The sequence below is a fragment of the Triturus cristatus genome, chromosome 8 (assembly GCF_964204655.1).
Source record: "Triturus cristatus chromosome 8, aTriCri1.1, whole genome shotgun sequence".
Classification (NCBI taxonomy): domain Eukaryota; kingdom Metazoa; phylum Chordata; class Amphibia; order Caudata; family Salamandridae; genus Triturus; species Triturus cristatus.
The window spans coordinates 1,688,342,450-1,688,367,354 of NC_140591.1; the positions used below are offsets into that span (position 1 = coordinate 1,688,342,450).

General features: G+C 54.1%; 1 protein-coding gene across 3 annotated transcripts in view; it reads right to left on the bottom strand.

Annotated features, from left to right (window-relative positions):
* The window catches only part of LOC146808613 (NACHT, LRR and PYD domains-containing protein 3-like), an 879,818-nt gene that overhangs the window by 626,603 nt on the left and 228,310 nt on the right, over positions 1-24,905 (bottom strand). For all 3 annotated transcript variants that reach the window (XM_085623637.1, XM_085623636.1, XM_085623638.1), the window contains one exon: positions 17,504-19,220. In XM_085623637.1, the coding sequence (XP_085479763.1) occupies positions 17,504-19,220 (1,717 nt within the window). The remainder of the gene's footprint in view (positions 1-17,503; positions 19,221-24,905) is intronic.

The following is a 24,905-nucleotide window of genomic DNA, read 5'->3' on the forward strand; positions in this document are numbered from 1 at the left end:
TTCCTCAATCGGTCTCTCCATCCTACAAAACTCCATCCTCTACTCGGGCCGCTCGCGGTGGATGAGTTTCTTCTGCTAAGGAGTACGCCTGTCAGTCCAGGGAAACGCCCTAGACCAACCAGAACCGTTGACCTAGCGTCTTTGGCCTGTACCCCAAAGTCTTGGCACCGCGACCCTGCGGCAGAACCCGGATGGTCGTTCGAAAAACAAAAATCAAGAAAGTCCTTCAGATGGGAGAGCAAAAAATGTCAAAAGGGAAATAATGAGGAAATCTTTATTTGTCCATGGGCCTAGGTCTCAAGTTATAGCGGAGATGGCCAGGTGCTGTTTGGTCTTGAAACAAAAGTTCAGGCTCAGTGGTGTCCAGTCGATTTGATGGCGGCACAGCTTCCTGCAGAATATTGTCACTCTCTTGGACTGAAGCTGTGTCTCTTAAGCGGGCGTCACTGAATGGTACAAAGCGAGGTACAATGTCTGTCTCTGAGTCGGCGATACCCTCGTTGACCCACTGGTCATATGGCAGAGGCAAGGGAACTACCTTGCAGTGAGTACCATGAATCCAGTGCTTCTTCCCTTTCACTCGCACTGCTGATCTTGTCGAAAGAAGAACAAGATGGGGGCCGATCCAGCGAGGTTCGTCGTTGCCCTTACGCTGGAAATTCCGGACCAGGACCCACGAGCCAGGGTTGATGGGGTGTCCAGGAGGTTCAGAGGCTTGGGGAAGAGTATCATGTACCTGTTGGTGCAAAACACGCAGTTTAACAGTCAAATCATACAGGTAATCGAGCAGTACTGGATGCTCTATCTCACTGAACTTCGTAGGCCTTGGCACACCCCATACGTTGGCCGGGCGGCCAAAGACTACTTCATAAGGACTAAGTCCCACTCGTGAGTGTATCGTCATTCTGGTGGACAAGAGTGCTAGAGGCAGAGCATCAGGCCATTTAAGACCAGTGCTCGCCTGGATTTTGGCCAACTTGAGCTTTAAGGCTCCATTGTAGCGTTCAACTAGTCCAGCTGATTGGGGGTGATTTGCAGCGTGGAATTTCTGCCTTATGCCTAAACCTTCACATACATTCTTCATCACTTTACCCACAAACTCACTTCCATTATCACACCATACCATTCTCGGCATCCCAAACCTGGGGAAAAACTCCTTCACAAGGGCTTTGGCTGTGGATAGGGCAGTGTTATCTTTCAGAGGATAAGCCTCTACCCATTTTGGGAAAGCACAAACAACCACTAGTACATATTTCAGGTTGTTGCATCTTTCCATGTGAATAAAGTCCAGCTGCAAAACTTCGAATGGACATGATGGGGGTGCAAAGTGACCGGCTGGAGTTGGGGTTCCCCTACCAGGGTTGTACTTCAAGCATACTATGCAATTCTTGACCACATTCTCTGCACACTTGGGAATCCCAACATTCTGCCATACTGGAGCCAACAACTTACAAATACCTTTCGTACTGATATGCGCCATTCCATGTGCCATAGTAACCACTGGAAGCACATATGCATCAGGCAACAACCATCGCCTATGTTCTGTCAGGTCAATCCAACAACCATTCTCATCCAACTTACCCATACTCTCTCTCCACTTGCTTAACTCTTCTTCTGTAGCTTCAGCCTGAAGCGACTTCACACTCTCTATTGTGTTCTCACACATTCCCACATCATTAACCCATCTTGCGGGGCCTGCAACATACATTCTAGTCTTCACATTCTGTGCTGTCTCTCTCGCGGTCTCATCAGCAAACGCATTCCCACGTCCAACATCATCTGTGACTTTCCTATGCGCACTGCATTTCATGATCGCAACTTGCAAAGGTAGGGTCAGTGACTCAAGGAGATCATTCACCAACTTGCCATTCTGAATTTTAGCTCCATGCGACGTCAGGAACCCACGCTCTTTCCACAAACGCCCAAAATTATGAGCCACGCCAAAGGCGTACTGGCTATCTGTGTATATGTTCACTCTCATTCCTTCAGACAACACACATGCTCTCGTGAGGGCGATCAATTCTGCTGCTTGGGCCGAATTATGTGGCACTCGTGCAGTTTCCACGACCGTATGTAAAGTCGTGATAGCATATGCAGCAGTCGTGTCACCATTAGGGAGCTTGAAACATGACCCATCTACCCATAAAGTGCCATCACATTCAGTCAGGGGAGTATCTTTGAGATCTACTCTCCCTTTCGTCTCTTCTTCTGTCCTGAACAGACAGTCATGTTGCTCAATCTCATCTGAGTCTGCTGGAATCGGCAATAATGTGGCTGGATTCAGCGTATTGCATCTTTTTATGTGTATGTGATTCGCTAACAGTGTGAGTTCATACCCTGATAATCGCGCACTAGTCAAGTGTTGTGTCTTGGTTCTATTTAATAATGTGTCTACAGCGTGTGGAACCATGACAATCAATGTGTTGTCCATTACCAGACCAGCAGATTGTCGGATAGACATTGCTGCAGCAGCTGTCGCTCTCAGACAGCTTGGCAATGCCCTTGCTACAGGGTCCAAGGTGGATGAAAAATACGCGCATGGGCGCGGTCTGTCGCCAAAAGGCTGTGTTAACACTGACAACGCACATCCATCTTTCTCGTGAACATACAATGTAAAAGGCTTGTTATAGTCAGGGGTACCCAACACAGGAGCTGAACATAACGCATTGCGTAATTCCACAAAACTTTTCTGACACTCTTCAGACCATGGGATAGGATTCGGTGTGTCTTTGCATGTTAATGCTAATAAAGGTTTTGCCAACAAAGAAAAACTAGGGATCCAATGCCTACAGTATGAGGCAATGCCCAAGAAAGCACGCACTTCTCTCTGTGTCTTTGGCACACTCAACTGTGCAATGGCTTGAATTCTTTCTGGGGTCAGTCTCCTTCCCTCCTTCGATAAGAGATGACCTAAGTAGGTCACTTCTTGTCGACAATATTGCAGCTTAGAGAGAGACACTTTGTGATGGTAAGCGGATAAATGGCGCAACAGTGACAATGTGGCTTCTTTACAGATCTTCTCAGTATCCGCAGCGATCAGTAAATCGTCCACGTACTGGATCAGGATAGCGCCACTAGGTAAAACAAGTGCATCAAGCTGCGCTTTCAAAGCTTGACTGTATATGGATGGACTCTCGCAGTAGCCTTGGGGAGCGCGTTTGAAGCGGAAGCTTCGGCCTCCCAGACTAAAACCAAAAATGTCTCTGCTCTCTTCTGCAATTGGGATACTAAAGAAAGCATTCTTTAAATCGATCACTGAAAACCATGCAGCAGAGGCTGGAATCATCGTTAACAAGGCAGTTATATCGGGGACAACCGGAAACTGAGGCACAACAATCTTATTAACCTCTCTAAGATCAATCACAAATCTGTAAACAGGTGGCTGTGAAGGGTCCGTTCGTTTTAAGACAGGTAAAATCGGACTATTGCAAACGTTGCCTCTTGTCTCTTCAATCACACCCTTATTAATCAAGTCGCTGACAATGTCTAACAATGCTTTCTGGCCTTCATTAGAGATCTTGTACTGGGGAATACGTGGCAGTCTGACATTAGCCTTTAGAGTCACCACATATGGTGGTATTTCCAAGAGGCCCACATCATTGGGACCAGTAGCCCAAAGGGCATCCGGAAGGGATGACAATTCAGGTGGCATCGTGTTTTTAGACAAGTACATTGGAGAAACCACTTGCTTGCCTAATGTAAGTTGTACTCCTGAAGGAGAACAATACAGTGTAGCGTGCAATCTTTTCAACAAATCTAATCCCAGCAAATTCTCACCACAACCTGTTGTCAGGATCAGGGGCGCTCTCAGCTCGCAAGGTCCAACGGAAAGTGACATGGGACTGGAAATCGGGTTCCTAACTGGGGCGCCAGAAAAACCTACCGAAACATTTATATCGCCAGACAAAGGTGCGCCAGGGAGTTTGGAATGCATAATTGAACTCTTTGCAGCACCAGTGTCTAGCAGAAAGGGCTCCGTTACATTTGCTGTAGTCACCTCAACATACGGTCCACTCTGATCCACTGGCACTGAAACAACTCCCTCTCTCTGTCTATGGCTGTCCTAGTAATCATTATTCTCTGCATCACCATCTTCTGCATAATAATCATTATTGTAATACTGAGCCGTATTACTAGTCGCATTAGCTTGCTGATCAAAGCTATTAATGGCGCTTTGGGGCGGAAGAGGACGCGCGTTTTGTGGAACACTTCCACGCCCTCTGCCTCTAGGAGCTTGCTGACCACCTCTACCTTTTGCGCCATACGTATTACCGTTCCGTTGCATTAATTTAGGGCAACTATATTTATAATGACCTTCCTCTTTGCAGTATGAACATTGGTTGGGACCTACAGGGACACGTGGTTGATAATACCCATTCATTTGCTGATTAGTCTGAAATTGTTGGGGTTGGTGATAGACACCTTGGGGTTGTCTATAATTATTACCGCCGCCACGTGGTGGATAGGCCTGCTGTAAAAGGACCTTTGTCTTTAGTTCCTTCGTTTTCTTCTCCGTTCTATCTTTCTCGTCTTTATCTCTGTTTTCATAATACTGTGCAGTAGCCAGTATTTGCGCTGAAGAAGAAACGGCCCAAGAACTCTCTGAATCTTTCAACTTTTTACACAGGTCAGGGAGTAAATTCTGCACAAACTTATCCACAAACAACCATTGGCCACCCTCAGTACTCATATCTTGCCCACTGTGGTCAATAAACGTTTCCTCAAACCTAGTAAAGAAGTCGGACACTGTCTCATCTTTCTTTTGCTTACATGCAGATAACTTGTCCCAATTTACGCGCATCGCAGGCATTATTGTCTTCATATACGTGATGATTCTACCAGGGAGTTCAGCTACTAAAGGTTCTGGTTTCGCACCACCCGTTTGTCTAGCATCAGCAGCAACAATGTTAGCCCATGTATCCCCTAGTTCTGCATCGTGATCTGCATTACGAATTGACCCCCATAGAGGCTGTGGAACAACATTGCCAAACAACATGTCTATGTCGGCCAGATTCATAATGCATGACCCTGCCGTCTGTGACAACTCTTTATAATAACCTGCTGGGTTTTTACGGGGATCAGGCAATGTCTGCTTAAGTGCTAACACCTCAGAGCGCTTCCATGGAACATGCACCCAAACACGCTGGAAATGCGCTGCCACAGCGGGGTTACCACCGACAGCTGCAACCGCTTCCTTCCATACCGGGGGAACTTCTCTCATAGGGTATTGTCGCGCTTTTGCTTTTTTCCCCACAAGGACCTCGTGTTCAAACAATGACTGTTGGCAATCGTCATTCCTTAAGGACAATACAACCGCAACTGCTTTATCTACTTCGCGGTCCACAATTATACCAGTTCCAAAATCGAACCTCACTCTACACAATTCCTGCGGGTTCGGATTTCTACCACTATCCTCCAATTCTTCACAGAGAATTTCGCACATTTTCTCGAATACATATCTCTGTTTCGGGGCATCCCATTGATGGAAAGTGTTAACAACCGATTCCACATCATACAGTGAAGGAAAAACGATCCATCTACGCGCCATGTGATCTATTACCTTTTTCTCATCGGGGTTAGGCAATTGGCTGCGCAACTGCTTACGCTGTACACCAGGAGTTGCACCAGATGACCCAAAGAGAGGCGACATTAATGTAGTAACCACATTAGCTAAACGCTGTCGCGCTGAAGGAGAAGCTGAGGCGAGAACAGGGGGAAAAACAGAGGGAAGAAAAGAGGATGTAGAGACAGGTACTGGAGTGGTAGAAGGAAGAGTGTTAGGGGAGGCAGTTACTTGATTAAGCAAAGTCGCAGGAAGTGCGGGGGTAGTTGGAAGCACTACTGGAGGCGCTTGGGAAGACTGCGCTACAGGAATAGGAACTGGTTGCAAAGCAACTGGCGGTTGCGGCAAGGCTTGCAGTATATGCACTGGAGGTGGCATATTTACAAGCTGGGGAGGCGCCGTGGCAGTTTGAGCATACGGGGGTGGCGAACTCAACAAATGCGACATTAAGGGATCTTTCTCCTTTTCTTCTGACTCATCCTGCTTAGAATGTGGCAAAACTGGGTAACATTTGTCAATCCCTAACTTACGCTGCCTGTGCAATTGCTCATTCATTTGCTCCTCTTCATTATCTTTAAATTGTACAGCTGCTTGCATTACTGACATACCTCTCTCTCTTTTATTCTTTTTCGCTAGCTTAATTTCCTTCTGTTTGGCTTCCTTTCGCCATAAGCGGAAAGAGTCAAACATCGCCGGCCGGGCTTTCTTCTTAAACAATTTAATTTCCAGGTTATCTAAAATATCGGTATCAAAACTACCATTTTGGGGCCATTTTAAAACACCGTCTTTCCTGGTGTAGTGGATCCACACTTCGTTATATGCAATGGGGCCTACGCCATGTTTCACATAGAGCTCATAAGTTGGAGTTCCAACCGGAGGAACCGGACATGATTCTTCCAGCTGGAAATCTTTTCCACAACCCAAACAGAATAATCTACCAAATAGTCCAGAACCAGGCATCTTCGCTCACTAGTCTAGATCCAAACGTCAAAGGATTATCGATTACGATATTCTCGTGAATGCACGAGTCCTCTGGCTTTGGGGTTTGCAAACACCAAATCACCAATCAAATCAAACGATCCCGAGGGATACCAAAACAAATGGGAGACGCTCCACATATACTTAACTGAATATTGCTGATCGAGGACGTCACCAGAAGACTCTCTCGATTGTTTCGCTCTCTCAAACTCGTCAAGGGTCCAAAACAGGTCGATTAATCAGGGCAGCAGTCCTTCGTAGCCGTCGGGACGCGGAGAACCTCGCAGAAAAGACTTTCGGACCACGTCGACATGCAGGGGTCGATGAAGTGGCGGCCTTCCTCCGGAATTTCCACACGAAGCTCCTCACGAACCTCTGGCTTGGACTGGTACCGCTGAAATCGGCCCGAGTTGGGCGCCAAACTGAAGTACTGGGTATTTTAGTCCCAGCGGTGCAGGGGCACACACCCTATGACTTCGGGGTTTCACCCTGTTCCGGACCTACAGAAACACAGAGTCTTCTGGGTGAAGTCAAAGAATCGTTTATTGGCTGCAGACCAATGACAGGTATCCTAGAAGTACAACAGCGTGTATGTTCTCAGGAGACTGCTGCAAATCATAGGAACGAACTTCTCCTTAAGTACAAAATATCATGCTCCAGGCATACATTCCTTGGTTTATGATATGGTCATATAAAGGCATACATTACAAATGAAAAAGCAGAGTCATGATGACCATCCCACATTCCAGTTCGGCCAGCCCACAATGATTTACACAGGAAGGTTCAGATCCCATGTTTGAAGTAAATAGACCCCCCAATAAATATGAGCATCTCCTGTTTTGGGAAACAAGTCATAAAGCAAGAACAAGCAGGTGTGGAAGAGATTAGCCGGGGGATTGTGTAGAATGAAAGGGTTTTATGACGGGTCAAGCCCTGATACGAATCACAGGTGGAAGGAGGAAGGGGAGCTCGTGAAACCGGTTTGACCCGGGGCAGCAGAGCCAGCTGCCCAGGTCACAGAGAAGTCAGAGGGAAAGCCCGTGTGCTGTGAGGCCCGTATTAACTCCATCATAGCCTATGTGAGGGCAATGACAAGATGGCCACTGCTTCCAAAATGGAACCCGCGTAGTTGAGCAGAATACGTGTACACAGTGCATTCGTAGCTGGAACGGCACATAAAGCATTCGTACGTGCCGCATTTACCATTTGCGGTTCGCTAATACCAAAATAGACAGAGGTAGGGCCCTGTCCCTTACGCGGTTCCGAATACCAAAGTACGACACCCCCACCACTGCTGCGGTCCTCCCTACCCCTGCTGCGGTCCCCCCTACTCCTGCTGCGGTCCTCTCTACCCCTGTTGCGGTCCCCCCTACCCCTGCTGCGGTCCCCCCTAACCCCTGCTGCGGTCCCCCCTACCCCTGCTACAGTCCCCCCTACCCCTGCTACAGTTCTCCCTACCCCTGCTGCGCTCCCCCTACCCCTGCTGCGGTTCTCTCTACCCCTGCTGCTGTCCCCCCTACCACTGCTGCAGCCTCTCTATCCCACCTGCGGTCCCCCTACTCCTGCTGCGGCTCCCCTACCCCTGCTGCGGTCCCTCTACCCATGCCGCGGTCCCCTCTACCCCTGCTGAGGTCCCCCTACCCCTGCTGCGGTCCCCTTACAACTGCTGCGGTCCTCCCTACCCCTGCTGCGGTCCTCCCTACCCCTGCTGCAGTCCTCCCTCCCCCTGCTGCGGTCCCCCTACCCCTGCTGCGGTCCCCCCACCCCTGCTGTAGTCCGCATACACCTGCTGCGGTCCCCCCTACCCCTGCTGCGGTCCCCCCACCCCCGCTGCAGTCCGCATACACCTGCTGCGGTCCCCCTACCCCTGCTGCGGTCCCTCTACCCCTGCTGCGGTCCTCCCTACCCTTGCTGTGGTCCTCGTACCCATGCTGCGGTCCCCCTACCCCTGCTGCAGTCCCTCTACCCCTGCAGCGGTCCTCCCTACCCCTGCTGCGATCCTCCCTACCCCTGCTGCGATCCTCCCTACCCCTGCTGCGGTCCTCGTACCCCTGCTGCGGTCCTCCCTACCCCAGCTGCGATCCCTCTACCCCTGCTGCGGTCCTCCCTACCCCTGCTGTGGTTCTCGTACCCCTGCTGTGGTCCTCCCTACCCCTACTGCACTCCCCCTACCCCTACTGCACTCCCCCTACCCCTGCTGCACTCCCCCTACCCCTGCTGCAGCCCTCCCTACCCCTGCTGCGGTCCTCCCTACCCCTGCTGCAGTCCCTCCCTACCCCTGCTGCGGTCCCTCCCTACCCCTGCTGCGGTCCCTCCCTACCCCTGCTGCGGTCCCTCCCTACCCCTGCTGCGGTCCCTCCCTACCCCTGCTGCGGTCCCTCCCTACCCCTGCTGCGGTCCTCCCTACCCCTGTTGCAGTCCACCTACCCCTGCTGCGGTCCCCTCTACCACTGCTGCGGTCCCCCTACCCCTGCTGCGGTCCCTCTACCCCTGCTGCGGTCCCTCTACCCCTGCTGCGGTCCTCCCTACCCCTGCTGCGGTCCTCCCTACCCCTGCTGCGGTCCTCCCTATGCCTGCTGCGGTCCCCCTACCCCTGCTGCGGTCCTCCCTACACCTCCTGCGGTCCCCGCTACCCCTGCTGCCGTCCCCCCTACCCCTGCTGCAGTCCCCTCTACCCCTGCTGCAGTCCCCCTAACCCTGCTGCAGTCCCCCTACCCCTGCTGTGGTCCCCCCCACCCCTGCTGCGGTCCCCCCCACCCCTGCTGCGGTCCTCCCTACCCCTGCTGCGTCCCCCCCTACCCCTGCTGTGGTCCCCCCCTACCCGTGCTGCAGTCCTCCCTACCCCTGCTGCAGTCCTCCCTACCCCTGCTGCAGTCCCCCCTACCCCTGCTGCAGTCCCCCCTACCCCTGCTGCAGTCCCCCCTACCCCTGCTGCGGTCCCTCTACCCCTGTCACGGTCCCCTCCCCCCTACCCCTGCTGCGGTCCCCCTACCCCTGATGCGGTCCCTCTACCCCTGCTGCGGTCCCTCTACCCCTGCTGCAGTCCCACCGACCCCTGCTGCAGTCCCTCTACCCCTGCCGTGGTCCCCTCTACCCCTGCTGCGGTCCCCCTACCACTGCTGCGGTCCGCCCTACCACTGCTGTGGTCTTCCCTACCCCTGCTGCAGTCCTCCTACCCATGATGCAGTCCTCCCTACCCGGGCTGAGGTCCCCCTACCCCTGCTGCGGTCCCCCCTACCCCTGCTGCGGTCCCCCCTACCCCTGCTGCAGTCCCCCTACCCCTGCTGCAGTCCCCCTACCCCTGCTGCAGTCCCCCTACCCCTGCTGCAGTCCGCCCTACCCCTGCTGCGGTCCCTCTACCCCTGCTGCGGTCCCTCTACCCCTGATGCGGTCCCCCCCTACCCCTGCTGTGGTTCTTCTACCCCTGCTGCGGTCCCTCTACCCCTGATACAGTCCCTCTACCCCTGCTGCGGTCGTCCCTACCCCTGCTGCAGTCCTCACTACCCCTGCTGCAGTTCCCCCTACTGCTGCTGCGGTCCCTCCTACCCCTGCTGCGGTCTGTCCTACCCCTGCTGCGCTTCCCCCTAGCCCTGCTGCGGTCCTCCCTACCCCTGCTGCAGTCCCCCTAACCACTGCTGCGGTCCCCCCACCCCTGCTGCAGTCCCCCCACCCCTTCTGCGGTCCCCCCTACCCTTGCTGCAGTCCCCCAACCCCTGCTGCAGTCCCCCCACTCCTGCTGCAGTTCCCCTAACCCCTGCTGTGGTCCCCCCTACCCCTGCTGCCGTCCCCTCTACCCCTGCTGCCGTCCCCTCTACCCCTGCTACAGTCCCTCTACCCCTGCTACAGTCCCCCTACCCCTGCTGCGGTCCTCCCTACCCCTGCTACGGTCCCCCCTACCCCTGCTACGGTCCCCCCTACCCCTGTTACGGTCCCCCCTACCCCTGTTACGGTCCCCCCTACCACTGCTGCGGTCCCTCTACCCCTGCTGCGGTCCGTCCTACCCCTTCTGCGGTCCTCCCTACCCCTGCTGCGGTCCCCCTTCCCCTGCTGCGGTCCCTCTACCCCTGCTGCGGTCCTCCATACCCCTGCTACAGTCCCCTACCCCTGCTACGGTCCCCCCTACCCCTGCTACGGTCCCCTCTACCCCTCCTTTGTTCCGCCTACCCCTGCTACGGTCCCCCCTACCCCTGCTTTGTTCCACCTACCCCTCCTGCGGTCCCTCTACCCCTGCTGCGGTCCCCCCTACCCTGCTGCTGTCCCCCTAACCACTGCTGCGGTCCCCCCACCCCTGCTGCGGTCCCCCCTACCCCTGCTGCAGTCCCCCCTACCCCTGCTGCTGTCCCCAACCCCTGTTGCGGTCCCCCCACCCCTGCTGCAGTCCCCCTAACCCCTGCTGCGGTCCCCCCTACCCCTGCTGCGGTCCCCTCTACCCCTGCTGCGGTCCCTCTACCCCTGCTACATTCCCTCTACCCCTGCTACAGTCCTCCCTACCCCTGCTGTGGTTCTCCCTACCCCTGCTACGGTCCTTCTACTCCTGCTGCGGTCCCTCTACCCCTGCTGCGGTCCATCTTACCGCTTCTGCGGTCCTCCCTACCCCTGCGCGGTCCCCCCTACCCCTGCTACGGTCCCTTGAACCCTGCTGCGGTCCTCCCTACCCCTGCTACGGTCCCCCCTACCCCTGCTACGGTCCCCCCTACCCCTGCTACGGTCCCCCCTACCCCTTCTACGGTCCCCCCTACCCCTTCTACGGTCCACTCTACCCCTGCTTTGTTCCCCCTACCCCTGCTACGGTCCCCCTTCCCCTGCTGCTGTCCATCCTACCCCTGCTGCGGTCCCTCTACCCCTGCTACGATCTCCCCTACCCCTGCTACGGTCCACTCTACCCCTGCTTTGTTACCCCTACCCCTGCTACGGTCCCTCTACCCCTACTGTGGTCCCTCTACCCCTGCTGCGCACCGCCCTACCCCTTCTGCGGTCCTCCCTACCCCCGCTGCGGTCCCCCCTACCCCCGCTACGGTCCGCTCTACCCCTGCTTTGTTCTCCCTACCCCTGCTGCGGTCCCTCTACCCCTGCTGCGGTCCATCCTACCCCTGCTGCGGTCCGTCCTACCCCTGCTACGGTCCTCCCTACCCCTGCTGCGGTCCTCCCTACCCCTGCTGCAGTCCTCCCTACGCCTGCTGCGGTCCCTCTACCCCTGCTGCGGTCCCCCCTACCCCTGCTGCGGTCCCCTCTACCCCTGCTACGATCTCCCCTACCCCTGCTACGGTCCCCTCTACCCCTGCTTTGTTCCCCTACCCCTGCTACGGTCCCCGCTCCCCCTGCTGCGGTCCATCCTACCCCTGCTACGGTCTGTCCTACCCCTGCTACGGTTCTCCCTACTCCTGCTGCAGTCCTCCCTACCCCTGCTGCAGTCCTCCCTATGCCGGCTGTGGTCCCCCCTACCCCTGCTGCAGTCCCCCTACTCCTGCTACGGTCCTCCAACCCCTGCTGCGATCATCCCTACCCCTGCTACAGTCCCCCCTACCCCTGCTTTGTTCCCCCTACCCCTGCTATGATCCCCCCTACCCCTGCTATGATCCCCCCTACCTCTGTTGCGGTCCATCCTACCCCTGCTGTGGTCCCTCTACCCCTGCTGCGGTCCTCCCTACCCCTGTTACGGTCCTCCCTACCCCTGCTGCGGTCCCCCTACCCCTGCTGCGGTCATCCCCACACCTGCTGCGGTCCTCCCTACCCCTGCTGCGGTCCCTCTACCCCTGCTGCGGTCCCCCTAACCCCTTCTGCGGTCCCCCCTACCCCTGCTGCCGTCCCCTCTACCCCTGCTGCGGTCCCTCTACCCCTGCTACAGTCCCTCTACCCCTGCTACAGTCCTCCCTACCCCTGCTACAGTCCTCCCTACCCCTGCTGCGGTCCTCCCTACCCCTGCTACGGTCCCCCCTACCCCCGCTATGGTCCCCCCTACCACTGCTGCGGTCCGTCCTACCCCTTCTGCGGTCCTCCCTACCCCTGCTGTGGTCCCCCCTACCCCTGCTGCGGTCCCCCTACCCCTGCTACGGTCCCCTCTACCCCTGCTTTTCTCCCCCTACCCCTGCTACGGTCCCCCCTACCCCTGCTGCGGTCCCCCCTACCCCGGCTGCAGCCCCCTAACCACTGCTGCAGTCCCCCCACCCCTGATGCAGTCCCCCTACCCCTGCTACAGTCCCTCTACCCCTGCTACAGTCCTCCCTACCCCTGCTGCGGTCCTCCCTACCCCTGCTACGGTCCCCCCTACCCCCGCTACGGTCCCCCCTACCACTGCTGCGGTCCGTCCTACCCCTTCTGCGGTCCTCCCTACCCCTGCTGCGGTCCCCCCTACCCCTGCTGCGGTCCCCCTACCCCTGCTGCGGTCCCCTCTTCCCCTGCTTTGTTCCCCCTACCCCTGCTACGGTCCCCTCTACCCCTGCTTTTATCCCCCTACCCCTGCTACGGTCCCCCCTACCCCTGCTTTGTTCCACCTACCCCTGCTGCGGTCCCTCTACCCCTGCTGCGGTCCCCCCTACCCCGGCTGCAGCCCCCTAACCACTGCTGCAGTCCCCCCACCCCTGATGCAGTCCCCCTACCCCTGCTGTGGTCCCCCCTACCCCTGCTGCTGTCCCCCAACTGCGGTCCTCCCTACCCCTGCTACGGTCCTTCTACTCCTGCTGCGGTCCCTCTACCCCTGCTGCGGTCCGTCCTACCCCTTCTGCGGTCCTCCCTACCCCTGCTGTGGTCCCCCCTACCCCTGCTGTGGTCCCTCTACCCCTGCTGCGGTCCTCGCTACCCCTGCTACGGTCCCCCCTACCCCTGCTACGGTTCCCCCTACCCCTGGTACGGTCCACTCTACCCCTGCTTTGTTCCCCCTAGCCCTGCTACCGTCCCCTATACCCCTGCTTTGTTCTCCCTACCCCTGCTACGGTCCCCCTTCCCCTGCTACTGTCCATCCTACCCCTGCTACGGTCCACTCTACCCCTGCTTTGTTCCCCCTACCCCTGCTATGGTCCCTCTACCCCTACTGTGGTCCCTCTACCCCTGCTGCGATCCGCCCTACCCCTTCTGCGGTCCTCCCTACCCCCGCTGCGGTCCCCCCTACCCCTGCTACGGTCCACTCTACCCCTGCTTTGTTCTCCCTACCCCTGCTGCGGTCCCTCTACCCCTGCTGCGGTCCATCCTACCCCTGCTGCGGTCCGTCCTACCCCTGCTACGGTCCTCCCTACCCCTGCTGTGGTCCTCCCTACCCCTGCTGCAGTCCTCCCTACGCCTGCTGCGGTCCCTCTACCCCTGCTGCGGTCCCCTCTACCCCTGCTGCGGTCCCCTCTACCCCTGCTGCGGTCCCCTCTACCCCTGCTGCGGTCCCCCCTACCCCTGCTGCGGTCCCCCCTACCCCTGCTGCGGTCCCCCCTACCCCTGCTGCGGTCTCCCTACCTATGCCGCGGTTCCTCTACCCCTGCTGCAGTCCCCCTATCTCTGCCGCGGTCCCACTACCCCTGCTGCGGTCCCCCCTACCCCTGCTGCGGTCCCCCCTACCCCTGCCGCAGTCCCTCTACCTCTGCTGCGGTCCCTCTACCCCTGCTGCGGTCCCCCTACCCCGGCTGCGGTCCCCTCTACCACAGCTGCGGTCCCCCCCTACCCCTGCTGCGGTCCTCCATACCCCTGCTGCGGTCCCTCTACCCCTGCTGCGGTCCCTCTACCCCTGCTGCGGTCCCTCTACCCCTGCTGCGGTCCCTCTACCCCTGCTGCGGTCCCTCTACCCCTGCTGCGGTCCCTCTACCCCTGCTGCGGTCCCTCTACCCCTGCTGCGGTCCCCCCTACCCCTGCTGCGGTCCTCCCTACCCCTGCTGCGGTCCCTCTACCGCAGCTGCAGTCCCCCCTACCCCTGCTGCGGTCCTCCCTACCCCTGCTGCGGTCCCCCTACCCCTTCTGCGGTCCTCCCTACCCCTGCTGCGGTCCTCCCTACCCCTGCTGCAGTCCTCCTACCCATGATGCAATCCTCCTTACCCCTGCTGCAGTCCTCCAAGCCACTACTGCGGTCCCCTCTACCCCTGCTGCAGTCCTCTCTACCCCTGCTGCGGTCCCCCCTACCCCTGCTGTGGTCCCCCCTACCCCTGCTGCGGTCCCCCCTACCCCTGCTGCGGTCTCCCTACCTATGCCGCGGTTCCTCTACCCCTGCTGCAGTCCCCCTATCTCTGCCGCGGTCCCACTACCCCTGCTGCGGTCCCCCCTACCCCTGCTGCGGTCCCCCTACCTCTGCCGCAGTCCCTCTACCTCTGCTGCGGTCCCTCTACCCCTGCTGCGGTCCCCCTACCCCGGCTGCGGTCCCCTCTACCACAGCTGCGGTCCCCCCCTACCCCTGCTGCGGTCCTCCATACCCCTGCTGCGGTCCCTCTACCCCTGCTGCGGTCCCTCTACCCCTGCTGCGGTCCCTCTACCCCTGCTGCGGTCCCTCTACCCCTGCTGCGGTCCCTCTACCCCTGCTGCGGTCCCTCTACCCCTGCTGCGGTCCCCCCTACCCCTGCTGCGGTCCTCCCTACCCCTGCTGCGGTCCCTCTACCGCAGCTGCAGTCCCCCCTACCCCTGCTGCGGTCCTCCCTACCCCTGCTGCGGTCCCCCTACCCCTGCTGCGGTCCTCCCTACCCCTGCTGCGGTCCTCCCTACCCCTGCTGCAGTCCTCCTACCCATGATGCAATCCTCCTTACCCCTGCTGCAGTCCTCCAAGCCACTACTGCGGTCCCCCCTACCCCTGCTGCGGTCCCCCTACCCCTGCTGCGGTCCCCCCTACATCTGCTGCTCTCCCTCTACCCCTGCTGCAGTCCCCCCTACCCCTGCTGCGGTCCCCCCTATCCCTGCTACAGTCCTCCCTCCCCCTGCTGCGGTCCCCCTACCCCTGCTGCAGTCCCCCCTACCACTGCTGCGGTCCCCTCTAGCCCTGCTGCGGTCCCCCCTACCCCTGCTGCGGTTCTCTCTACCCCTGCTGCGGTCCCTCTACCCCTGCTGCGGTCCTCCCTACCCCTGCTGCAGTCCTCCTACCCATGATGCAATCCTCCCTACCCCTGCTGCAGTCCTCCCTACCCCTGCTGCAGTCCCCCCTACCACTGCTGCAGTCCCCCCTACCCCTGCTGCGGTCCCCCTACCCCTGCTGCGGTCCCCCCTACATCTGCTGCTCTACCTCTACCCCTGCTGCAGTCACCCCTACCCCTGCTGCGGTCCCCCCTATCCCTGCTACAGTCCCCCCTACCCCTGCTGCGGTCCTCCCTACCCCTGCTGCGGTCCTCCCTACCACTGCTGCGGTCCCCTCTACCTCTGCTGCGGTCCCCCCTACCCCTGCTGCGGTCCTCTCTACCCCTGCTGCGGTCCTCCCTACCCCTGCTGCGGTCCTCCCTACCCCTGCTGCGGTCCTCCCTACCCCTGCTGCGGTCCCACCTACCCCTGCTGAGGTCCCCCCTACCCCTGCTGAGGTCCCCCTACCCCTGCTGAGGTCCCCCCTACCCCTGCTGCGGTCCTCCTTACCCCTGCTGCGGTCCTCCTACCCCTGCTGCGGTTCCTCTACCCCTGCTGCGGTCCCCCTACCCCTGCTGCGGTCCCACTACCCCCGCTGCGGTCCCCCTACCCCTGCTGCGGTCCCCCTACCCCTGCTGCGGTCCCCCTGTCCCTGCTGCGGTCCCTCCTACCTCTGCTGCGGTCCCCTCTACCCCTGCTGCGGTCCTCCCTACCCCTGTTGCGGTCCACCCTACCCCTGCTACGGTCCGCCCTACCCCTGCTACAGTCCGCCCTACCCCTGCTACGGTCCCTCTACCCCGTGCTGCGGTCCCTCTACCCCTGCTGCAGTCCCCCTACCCCTGCTGCGGTCCCCTCTACCCCTGCTGCAGTCCCCATACACCTGCTGCGGTCCCCCTACCCCTGCTGCGGTCCCCTCTACCCCTGCTGCAGTCCCCCCTACCCCTGCTGCAGTCCCCCTACCCCTGCTGCAGTCCCCTCTACCCCTGCTGCGGTCATCCCTACCCCTGTTGCGGTCCGCCCTACCCCTGCTACGGTCCGCCCTACCCCTGCTGCGGTCCCCCTACCCCTGCTGCGGTCCCCCCTACCCCTGCTGTGGTCCCTCTACCCCTGCTGCAGTCCCCCCTACCCCTGCTGCAGTCCCCCTACCCCTGCTGCAGTCCCCTCTACCCCTGCTGCGGTCCTCCCTACCCCTGTTGCGGTCCGCCCTACCCCTGCTACGGTCCGCCCTACCCCTGCTGCGGTCCCCCTACCCCTGCTGCGGTCCCCCTACCCCTGCTGCGGTCCCCCCTACCCCTGCTGTGGTCCCTCTACCCCTGCTGCGGTCCCCCCTACCCCTGTTGCTGACCCCCCACCCCTGCTGCAGTCCCCATACACCTGCTGCGGTCCCCTTACCCCTGCTGCGGTCCCCTCTACCACACACATTTAACACTCACTCAGAGGAAATGGTAAATGTGCGCATTATGTCAGACAGAAGTGGGAATGCCACGTGTAATTCCAGTCCACACTGTAATTCCCTATTCCATGGGATTAACTCATGACAGCAGGAATTCCACGAGCGAATGACACACACTAGTAATAAATCTGGACACTACAAGTTTCTTTATGGAGTTCCTCTAGACTCGTATTGTGACAGCGAGGCATCGACAAGGCAGTTTCTGAAATATGAATTATCTCTTAAGAAGGTGAGCCGTGCCCCTCACTCACAGCAGCACAGGGGGTGACACAGTCACTGCAGCCACAGAAGTGCCATGAAACAAAGTGCCGAGCGTGGCGCAGCGCTGCGCAATACAAGATAACGCCGAGCGCACCCACAAACTCAATGCCCCACCAAGGGTACAATGTGATTTCCTGTGTTTTATGCTGCGCATCCCTGACAGAAAGTAACAGGCTATCAATTTTTATTTTTATTCTAAAACACAGGCGTTGTGAAATATACGCAATTAAGAGACTTACCTAAGACTGAAACATTTCATTAAAAGCGGCTTCAGCGCTCTGACATCCTCGGGCCTCACCGTAACCTTCTGTAGATCAATGTTCTTGACTCGTGAAAACTTGAAATAGAATGCGAGGGCTCTGAAATCCATGGAACTCATATCACGCTTGATCGTACTTTTTGTTAGTCTGATGTCTTTCACACATTCTCGTCCTTTTTTCACAAACTCTTCATCTTGGGTCTCGTACAAACAGTGGAATAAGTCCATGGTGTGACTAGTGAGTTCCTCTCCTTGTTTTAGTTTTTCCGTTATCCATTTCTGTAGCACAGGTTTGATTTCTGGTGAAACCTTCCACTGGAATTTATTCCTTATCTTATCCAGTCTCTCTGTGTTGAGAAGGCCGAACAGAAAGCGCACGGTCAGCATCAAGTGATTGTTTCCCAACTCTGTGTAATCCCTTAGTAAGCGGGTCACGGCTCGCTGCTGAGACTTTGTAATCTTTGAGACTGTATTCTTAACTTCTAGTATGTAAAAGAGCGCAGCAAAAAACTCCTGGAAGCTCAGGTGGATGAAGCTGTAGAGGCTGACCGTATCAGTACATTCTTTAAAAATATTCATGTTCAGGAAGAGGGATTGTAGGGCCGGGATGTCTACACCATGATTAATGATGTCATGTTCTTCAAATAGGATTTTCTGCTGATAGACGCCTTCCTCAGCCAACGCACACAGTCTCTTCAAGTTACTGGTAATGTTTTGCTGCACAAAGTCTTTACTCTGCTGCTTCAATAAATTGAAAAGATAAAGCAAGTAGACGGAAGTAATTGTTCTCAAATCATAGAAAGAATCCTCCTCATCTTCCATCTGCCCCTTGATGACAGTGCAGACAATCCAGCACACGATGGGCACAAAACACATGGTGTAGAGGATTTCATTTTGTTTTACTATTCCGACAGCGTCTGAAGCTTGTATTTCATCTCCAAAGAACCTTGTAAAATATTCTTTCCTACCATCTTCAGAAAACCCCAGTATCTCTGCGAGGCGTTCGCCCTTCACACACTTTTCAAGGGCGTCCAAAGCAGTTGGCCTGGTGGTGATTATTTTATATGAATCCTTTAGATACCTTTCCCTTATTAAACTGAAGATTGTTTTACCCTCTTGAGATTTTTTATCAGGATCATCGGACAGCAAATCTTCATTGATTTTAAGTTCATCGAAGCCGTCGATGATGAAGAGCGTCCTTTCGGGGTTGGCTTCGATCTCACTCATTGACAGGAGCGGCTCCCCTTCAATGCTGGGAATGATGAGGTCAGCGATCGGCCTCTGTGCACTCAGCTGGTTATATTCTCTGCAGTGGATGTAAAACACATACTCAAATCTGTCCCGGAAGAGGTTGCCCGACGCCCAGTCAAGCATGATCTTTCGGGCAGTCATCGTCTTTCCGATCCCAGCCACTCCCTGGAGCACCACAGTCCTGGGGACGTGTCCATCCTCTTCCGGGGAAAATAAATCTTGGATGCTAGAGTATGAATCTGCAGCTCTTTCTTCCATAAGCTGTAGATGTCTCTCTCCACATGACATTATTTCATGTTCTTTATCTTTCTTATTACAATAGTTTTTTAAAATGAGGAGCTTTGTATACCTTTCTTTTAAAGTCACAGTTTCACCGATTCTACTGTCATTATCTTTCATTTCTCTGAATCCATCTTTAATATATTCCTTGTACTTCCTCTTGCGATCTGTTGAAAAATAGAGACAACATATGAAACATGTACTTAGGACTATAATGCGAGTTAACATTGATACAGTTTAATTTAACTGCGCTTTCACAATGAACATGAAACACCAGATTTATTCATAGTTGCCGCTACGGTTGGTTCTTGTTTGGTGATATCAAAGATAATAAGACATTACACGGTGAGATCTTAACATCGGGGATTCTTTGTTGTCCTGTAATGACAGACTTTGGATTGAAATAACGAGGGCAGGAGCATCAAGGACATAATTTCCAGGAAAGAAGACTATTATAGGAAATGGAGGCTCAGTTATAACTACATATATTTCCTCAAAACATCTATCAGCAAAAGAAAAACATAATTGATTCATCAAACATAGAAGCCAAAATAATTAAGAGAAACAATAAAGTTATCAGTTCAGTGTCTCCCTTCCACAGATGTCCTCAGCCCACCAGTCCTCGTGCAGGACGCCCTTTAAATGCTGCGTCCTTCACTACAATGTCTGTAATGGAATCTACACCCCTGAAACAATAGTGTGGGAGACTCTACATTCATCAAGAGAGTCGCATCGCTGATGGCGAGTGAAGATCTCATCAAGAGAGTCCGCATCGCTGATGGCGAGTGAAGATCTCATCAAGAGAGTCTGCATCGCTGATGGCGAGTGAAGATCTCATCCAGAGAGTCCGCATCGCTGATGGCGAGTGAAGATCTCATCAAGAGAGTCTGCATCGCTGATGGCGAGTGAAGATCTCATCAAGAGAGTCCGCATCGCTGATGGCGAATGACGATCTCATCAAGAGAGTCCGCATCGTTGATGGCGAGTGAAGATCTCATCAAGAGAGTCCGCATCGTTGATGGCGAGTGAAGATCTCATCAAGAGAGTCCGCATCGCTGATGGCGAGTGACGATCTCATCAAGAGAGTCGGCATCGCTGATGGCGAGTGAAGATCTCATCAAGAGAGTCCGCATCGCTGATGGCGAGTGACGATCTCATCAAGAGAGTCCGCATCGCTGATGGCGAGTGAAGATCTCATCAAGAGAGTCCGCATCGCTGATGGGGAGTGAAGATCTCATCCAGAGAGTCCGCATCGCTGATGGCGAGTGAAGATCTCATCAAGAGAGTCCGCATCGCGGATGGCGAGTGAAGATCTCATCAAGAGAGTCCGCATCGCTGATGGCGAGTGAAGATCTCATCAAGAGAGTCCGCATCTCTGATGGGGAATGAAGATCTCATCCAGAGAGTCCGCATCGCTGATGGGGAGTGAAGATCTCATCCAGAGAGTCCGCATCGCTGATGGCGAGTGAAGATCTCATCAAGAGAGTCCGCATCGCTGATGGGGAGTGAAGATCTCACCAAGAGAGTCCGCATCGCTGATGGGGAGTGAAGATCTCATCAAGAGAGTCCGCATCGCTGATGGGGAGTGAAGATCTCATCAAGAGTGTCCGCATCGCTGATGGGGAGTGAAGATCTCATCAAGAGAGTCCGCATCAGAGATGTGGTCAGGGCATAGAAGGCGCCGGCAGCCCCCTCGATTAATGTATGGAAGAGGGGTCTGGACTTTAACATGGGTCTAGAGCTCCCGGTTTTTGAGGCCAGGGGGTGCCCCCGTAAGCATTATAAAATCTGGAAGTGCTGGGCTGATTACAGGGGGATATTTCTGGAGCCGCCTGTGGTTGGGTGGGACGAACAGCGAGTGTGAGTGGTCCGTGGGGGAAGGTCTCTCGTGTGGAGTGATGCAGACGGTGGGTCCGCTGGGCGACTGGTGTGGTAAATATTCTTTTTTTACCTAAACTGAATTTCATACGGAATCTTTAAAATAAAGTAAAATAGCTCAGAATAACAAGAGGCAGAATCCGTGGTATAAGAGGTTTTCTAAATGGGCTTTATTCCATCAAAAATGGCCGACTCGAGTCGCGGCCTTCAGGTTCCGTCACCACGAGGGTTCAGGAAGTGAAGTACAATACTTTATTGACAAGAAGTAACTTTTATAGGTCATACACTTACAATGAAACAAATGCAAAAAAGGCGTAACAATTGATAAGATAAATTAACATAGTGATACGTAATTGAAACTAGGCGTAATAAGGAGCAAAAAGAAACATGATTGGCTCTGATTATCTTACATAGGTGGATCTATACGATAATACTTAACATAGATGCGTGCGCAGCAGTATGACGTGTGATTGACGTGCAACTAGGGGGTGAAGGGGACTTGACATTTAGCTCTACATGTGGAGACGAGAAGTCTGGGGGGTCAAGTCAACCTAATCCCAAATCATATCTACCATCCTATGTTTAGAGAACTATGTTATCCACAAGGAAGGACTCTCGGACAGAATCTATTCTATACTAACTGTGTGTGCGTGTACAAGCGTCTAAGTGTCTATATGAGATGCGAGGGGCAGAAAACTTTCCATGGCAACAGGGCTATGAATCACTTGCAGGAGGACGGAAAGGCTGAGTCCTTTGCTTGTGAGCTAAAGGAAATGTTTACCTAAATCACTAGACAGGAATGCATCGGCTGGAGAGCAAAATAGATAATTCGAAGGTGAAATACAGCTTCTTGGCAGGCAGGCGAAAACTGGCCGAGGCAGGCACCGTTAGCTGCACAGGGAGTAGGACAAAGTTCATGGATACAGATGCGAGCTCAAGCTGAAGCTGTCAGAGACAGAGAGCAGGGAAAGGCTTTGAGGACAGAATCGGGCCTACTTGCCTGAACTGTAAAAATGTAGTAACTTAGCCATATAAAGTCGGTGGCCTTTCATACTTAGGAATCGAATATCCAGCCCATCGATGGCGGATCTGACAGAGAACATGTCGACGGTAGACACACATATGTTTGCGTCTTAGAAACTGGAACTGGAGGGAACATACATGTACTTGTAACATGCATATAGATCCGTTGGGGTCCAAGATAGGGGACATAACTGATCAGGAAAATCCACATTTCCACATTCCCTCCTTGTCCCCTACTTGCCCTTCAAGAGATATCAATCTTCATCATTCCATCGATTTGCTCATGGAGCATCATTTCTTCTTCCTTCTTCTTCCGGTATTTTGAACGAGAACTGTGATATGGAATGCATGATGTGGCACACAGACCACAAATCGCTGGTCCACATTGTAGGCATAAACAACAACTGAAGAGCATAAGAAGGCCAATACCTAGGAAGGATAGAACTCTCCATCCCCAGGCTGATATCACACTCCAAAACCACCCGGACCACGTCCAAGTGCCTGGATTTTCGTGTATCTGGCTTACAATCTTATGAAGGCGTGTTATAGCTTTATATACAGATGGCGAATTTTCTGGTATGAATATGCAGCAGCTGGATCCGATGACCCTGCAAGCTCCGCCCCTATCGGCCAGGATGACGTCAAGGACAAGACGATTCTGGAGAACAACAATTCTCATCACTGATTGTTCCTCTGTCAGATTGCCTAGGGCGGCTATAGTCTCGTTTACTACAGCTTCAAGAGTCTTGGTGAGTCTGCGTATCAGCTTACTATTTGATATGGTACCTATATAGGGAAAGATACCTTTATTGAAATCTACATACTTGTCCCATGCCGTCTCAGTATAATCGACAACTGGGAGATCTCTCCGCTCTCTTTTGTGTACTAAATGAACATGTCGATAATAATCAGGAGGAGCTAAGAAAACAGGTGGCAAAAGGAATGCTATGTAACAGGTACCATCCCAATCTAGAGGCAGACGCATATATGCCGTCTGACCACATATAAAGTAAGAATGGCGAGAAGCTCTAAATGAAGATTTACCTTGATCACTATATTCTACTATATTAACGCATTGGCTATGGCCCATATGTATGGAACCAACTTTTCTCACACATAATTCACCCTTAACTGGAAATACAGACATAGTGGGCAGAATTAGTTCAACTTCGGATTTGACATTCAAAATCATAAGATTAGGCGTAAAATTACCTAATTTATACACTTCATTTTCTAAATCAGTTCCTGTTCTACTGGGGTGACCCTCCTTATTGGGGTGACAGACTTTGAATAAAACTAGATTCAGATTTCCCCATATCCAATGTTGTTGATAAACGGCTGTGTCTGGGTCTATGGAATTTAATAAACTAAACCATGCTCCACAGGAGCCATTGTGTGTGAATGGATGTGGAAAGAAAGGCAGAACTCCTTTGTTATTCTGATAGGGAGGGAGTCGGCCACACACCCAACAATTGGTGGCATTACTAGTCTGATGGGAATGATGTAACATACTAATGAATGTGTTATTGCGCAGCGCAAGTCTATAGGACAACTCATGTGGGGGTAGGTCACTAAAAGAATGTTCATCAGTTATATTGAAAGCACGTTTAGAAACAGGATAATACATATGCAACAATATACTTGCAGTAACTATTAAAAAACTCAAGGAAAACAAAATTAATAAAGTCACAATACAGTGGCTACGCAGTAATTTACAATAAGCATGTCGTTTCATTATGATTCTGGACTCTACATCATTCAGACCTAAGGGATACATGTCGGGACAGATTCAACCGCTTCACCTTGGAGAGGACTTAAACAATCAAATCGTCCGACAGTTTGGATCTGGACCTGAGTTTCTGCTTATAGAATTCGGTGCTACTGGCCTCAGCCAAGGGTAGCTTTGAGTCAATGGGGGAAAACACACGGGGAGTACTGTTTGTGTCAGGAGGAAGTCCATGAAATTTCTTGATATGGCTGGAATGCACCCAGCCTTTTCTCCCTTCGATCTTCACAGCTGTTCTGGTCGTCAGCAGGACCAACTTAGGAAGCCTCCACCTTGGCTCCAGTTGGGTTTTCCGATCGAAATTCCTGACGAGAACATAATCGCCGGGAATTACATCATGAGGTTTCACCTCGGTGTTGTCGGGAAAAGCTGCGACTACCTGTGAACGACAAGATTGTAGTGCAGACATCAAGGAAGCCAGGTAATCTGTCAGCATATTACAGTCAACATCAGTTATTTTACGGGGTATAGGCGTCCCCCACATATTCGGTGGTCTACCAAAGATCACCTCATAAGGGGATAACCCTGTTCGAGAGTGTGCTACCATCCTCATGTAAAATAGCGCAACTGGTAAGGCTACTATCCAGTCCACACCTTTTTCCTGACATATTTTAGACAATCTGATTTTTAAAAGTTGATTATGTCGTTCCACGAGACCTGCTGCCTCGGGGTGTCGGACACAGTGGAATTTCCACTGATATCCCAACAAAAGTGAGACATGTTTCATTAATTCGGATGAGAAAGGCTGGCCGTTATCTGAATATACAACACGTGGTAAACCGTACCGTGGGAAGAATTCTCGAACTAGCTGCTTGGCAGTAGTCGGGGCAGTGTAATCTGATACGGGATACGCCTCTGTCCAACGGGAGAGAGCGCAGACAACTACGAGAACATATTTGAATCCTCGACAACGTTCCATCTGAATATAATCCATCTGGAGGACTTCAAAAGGATGGTCAGGAGGCTGAAATCCACCCTGCTCTACGGGAACACTCTTTCCTGGATTAAACTGACAACATATCATACAGGTACGAACTTTTTGTTTAGCTGCTGCTCGTAAATGTTTGTTGAACCAAATGTGCTGAATGCTGTCTAGCATAGCCTTCTCTCCTAAATGTGCTGGACTGTGAACTGTAGCTATAATGGCTTGAACCATGGAATCAGG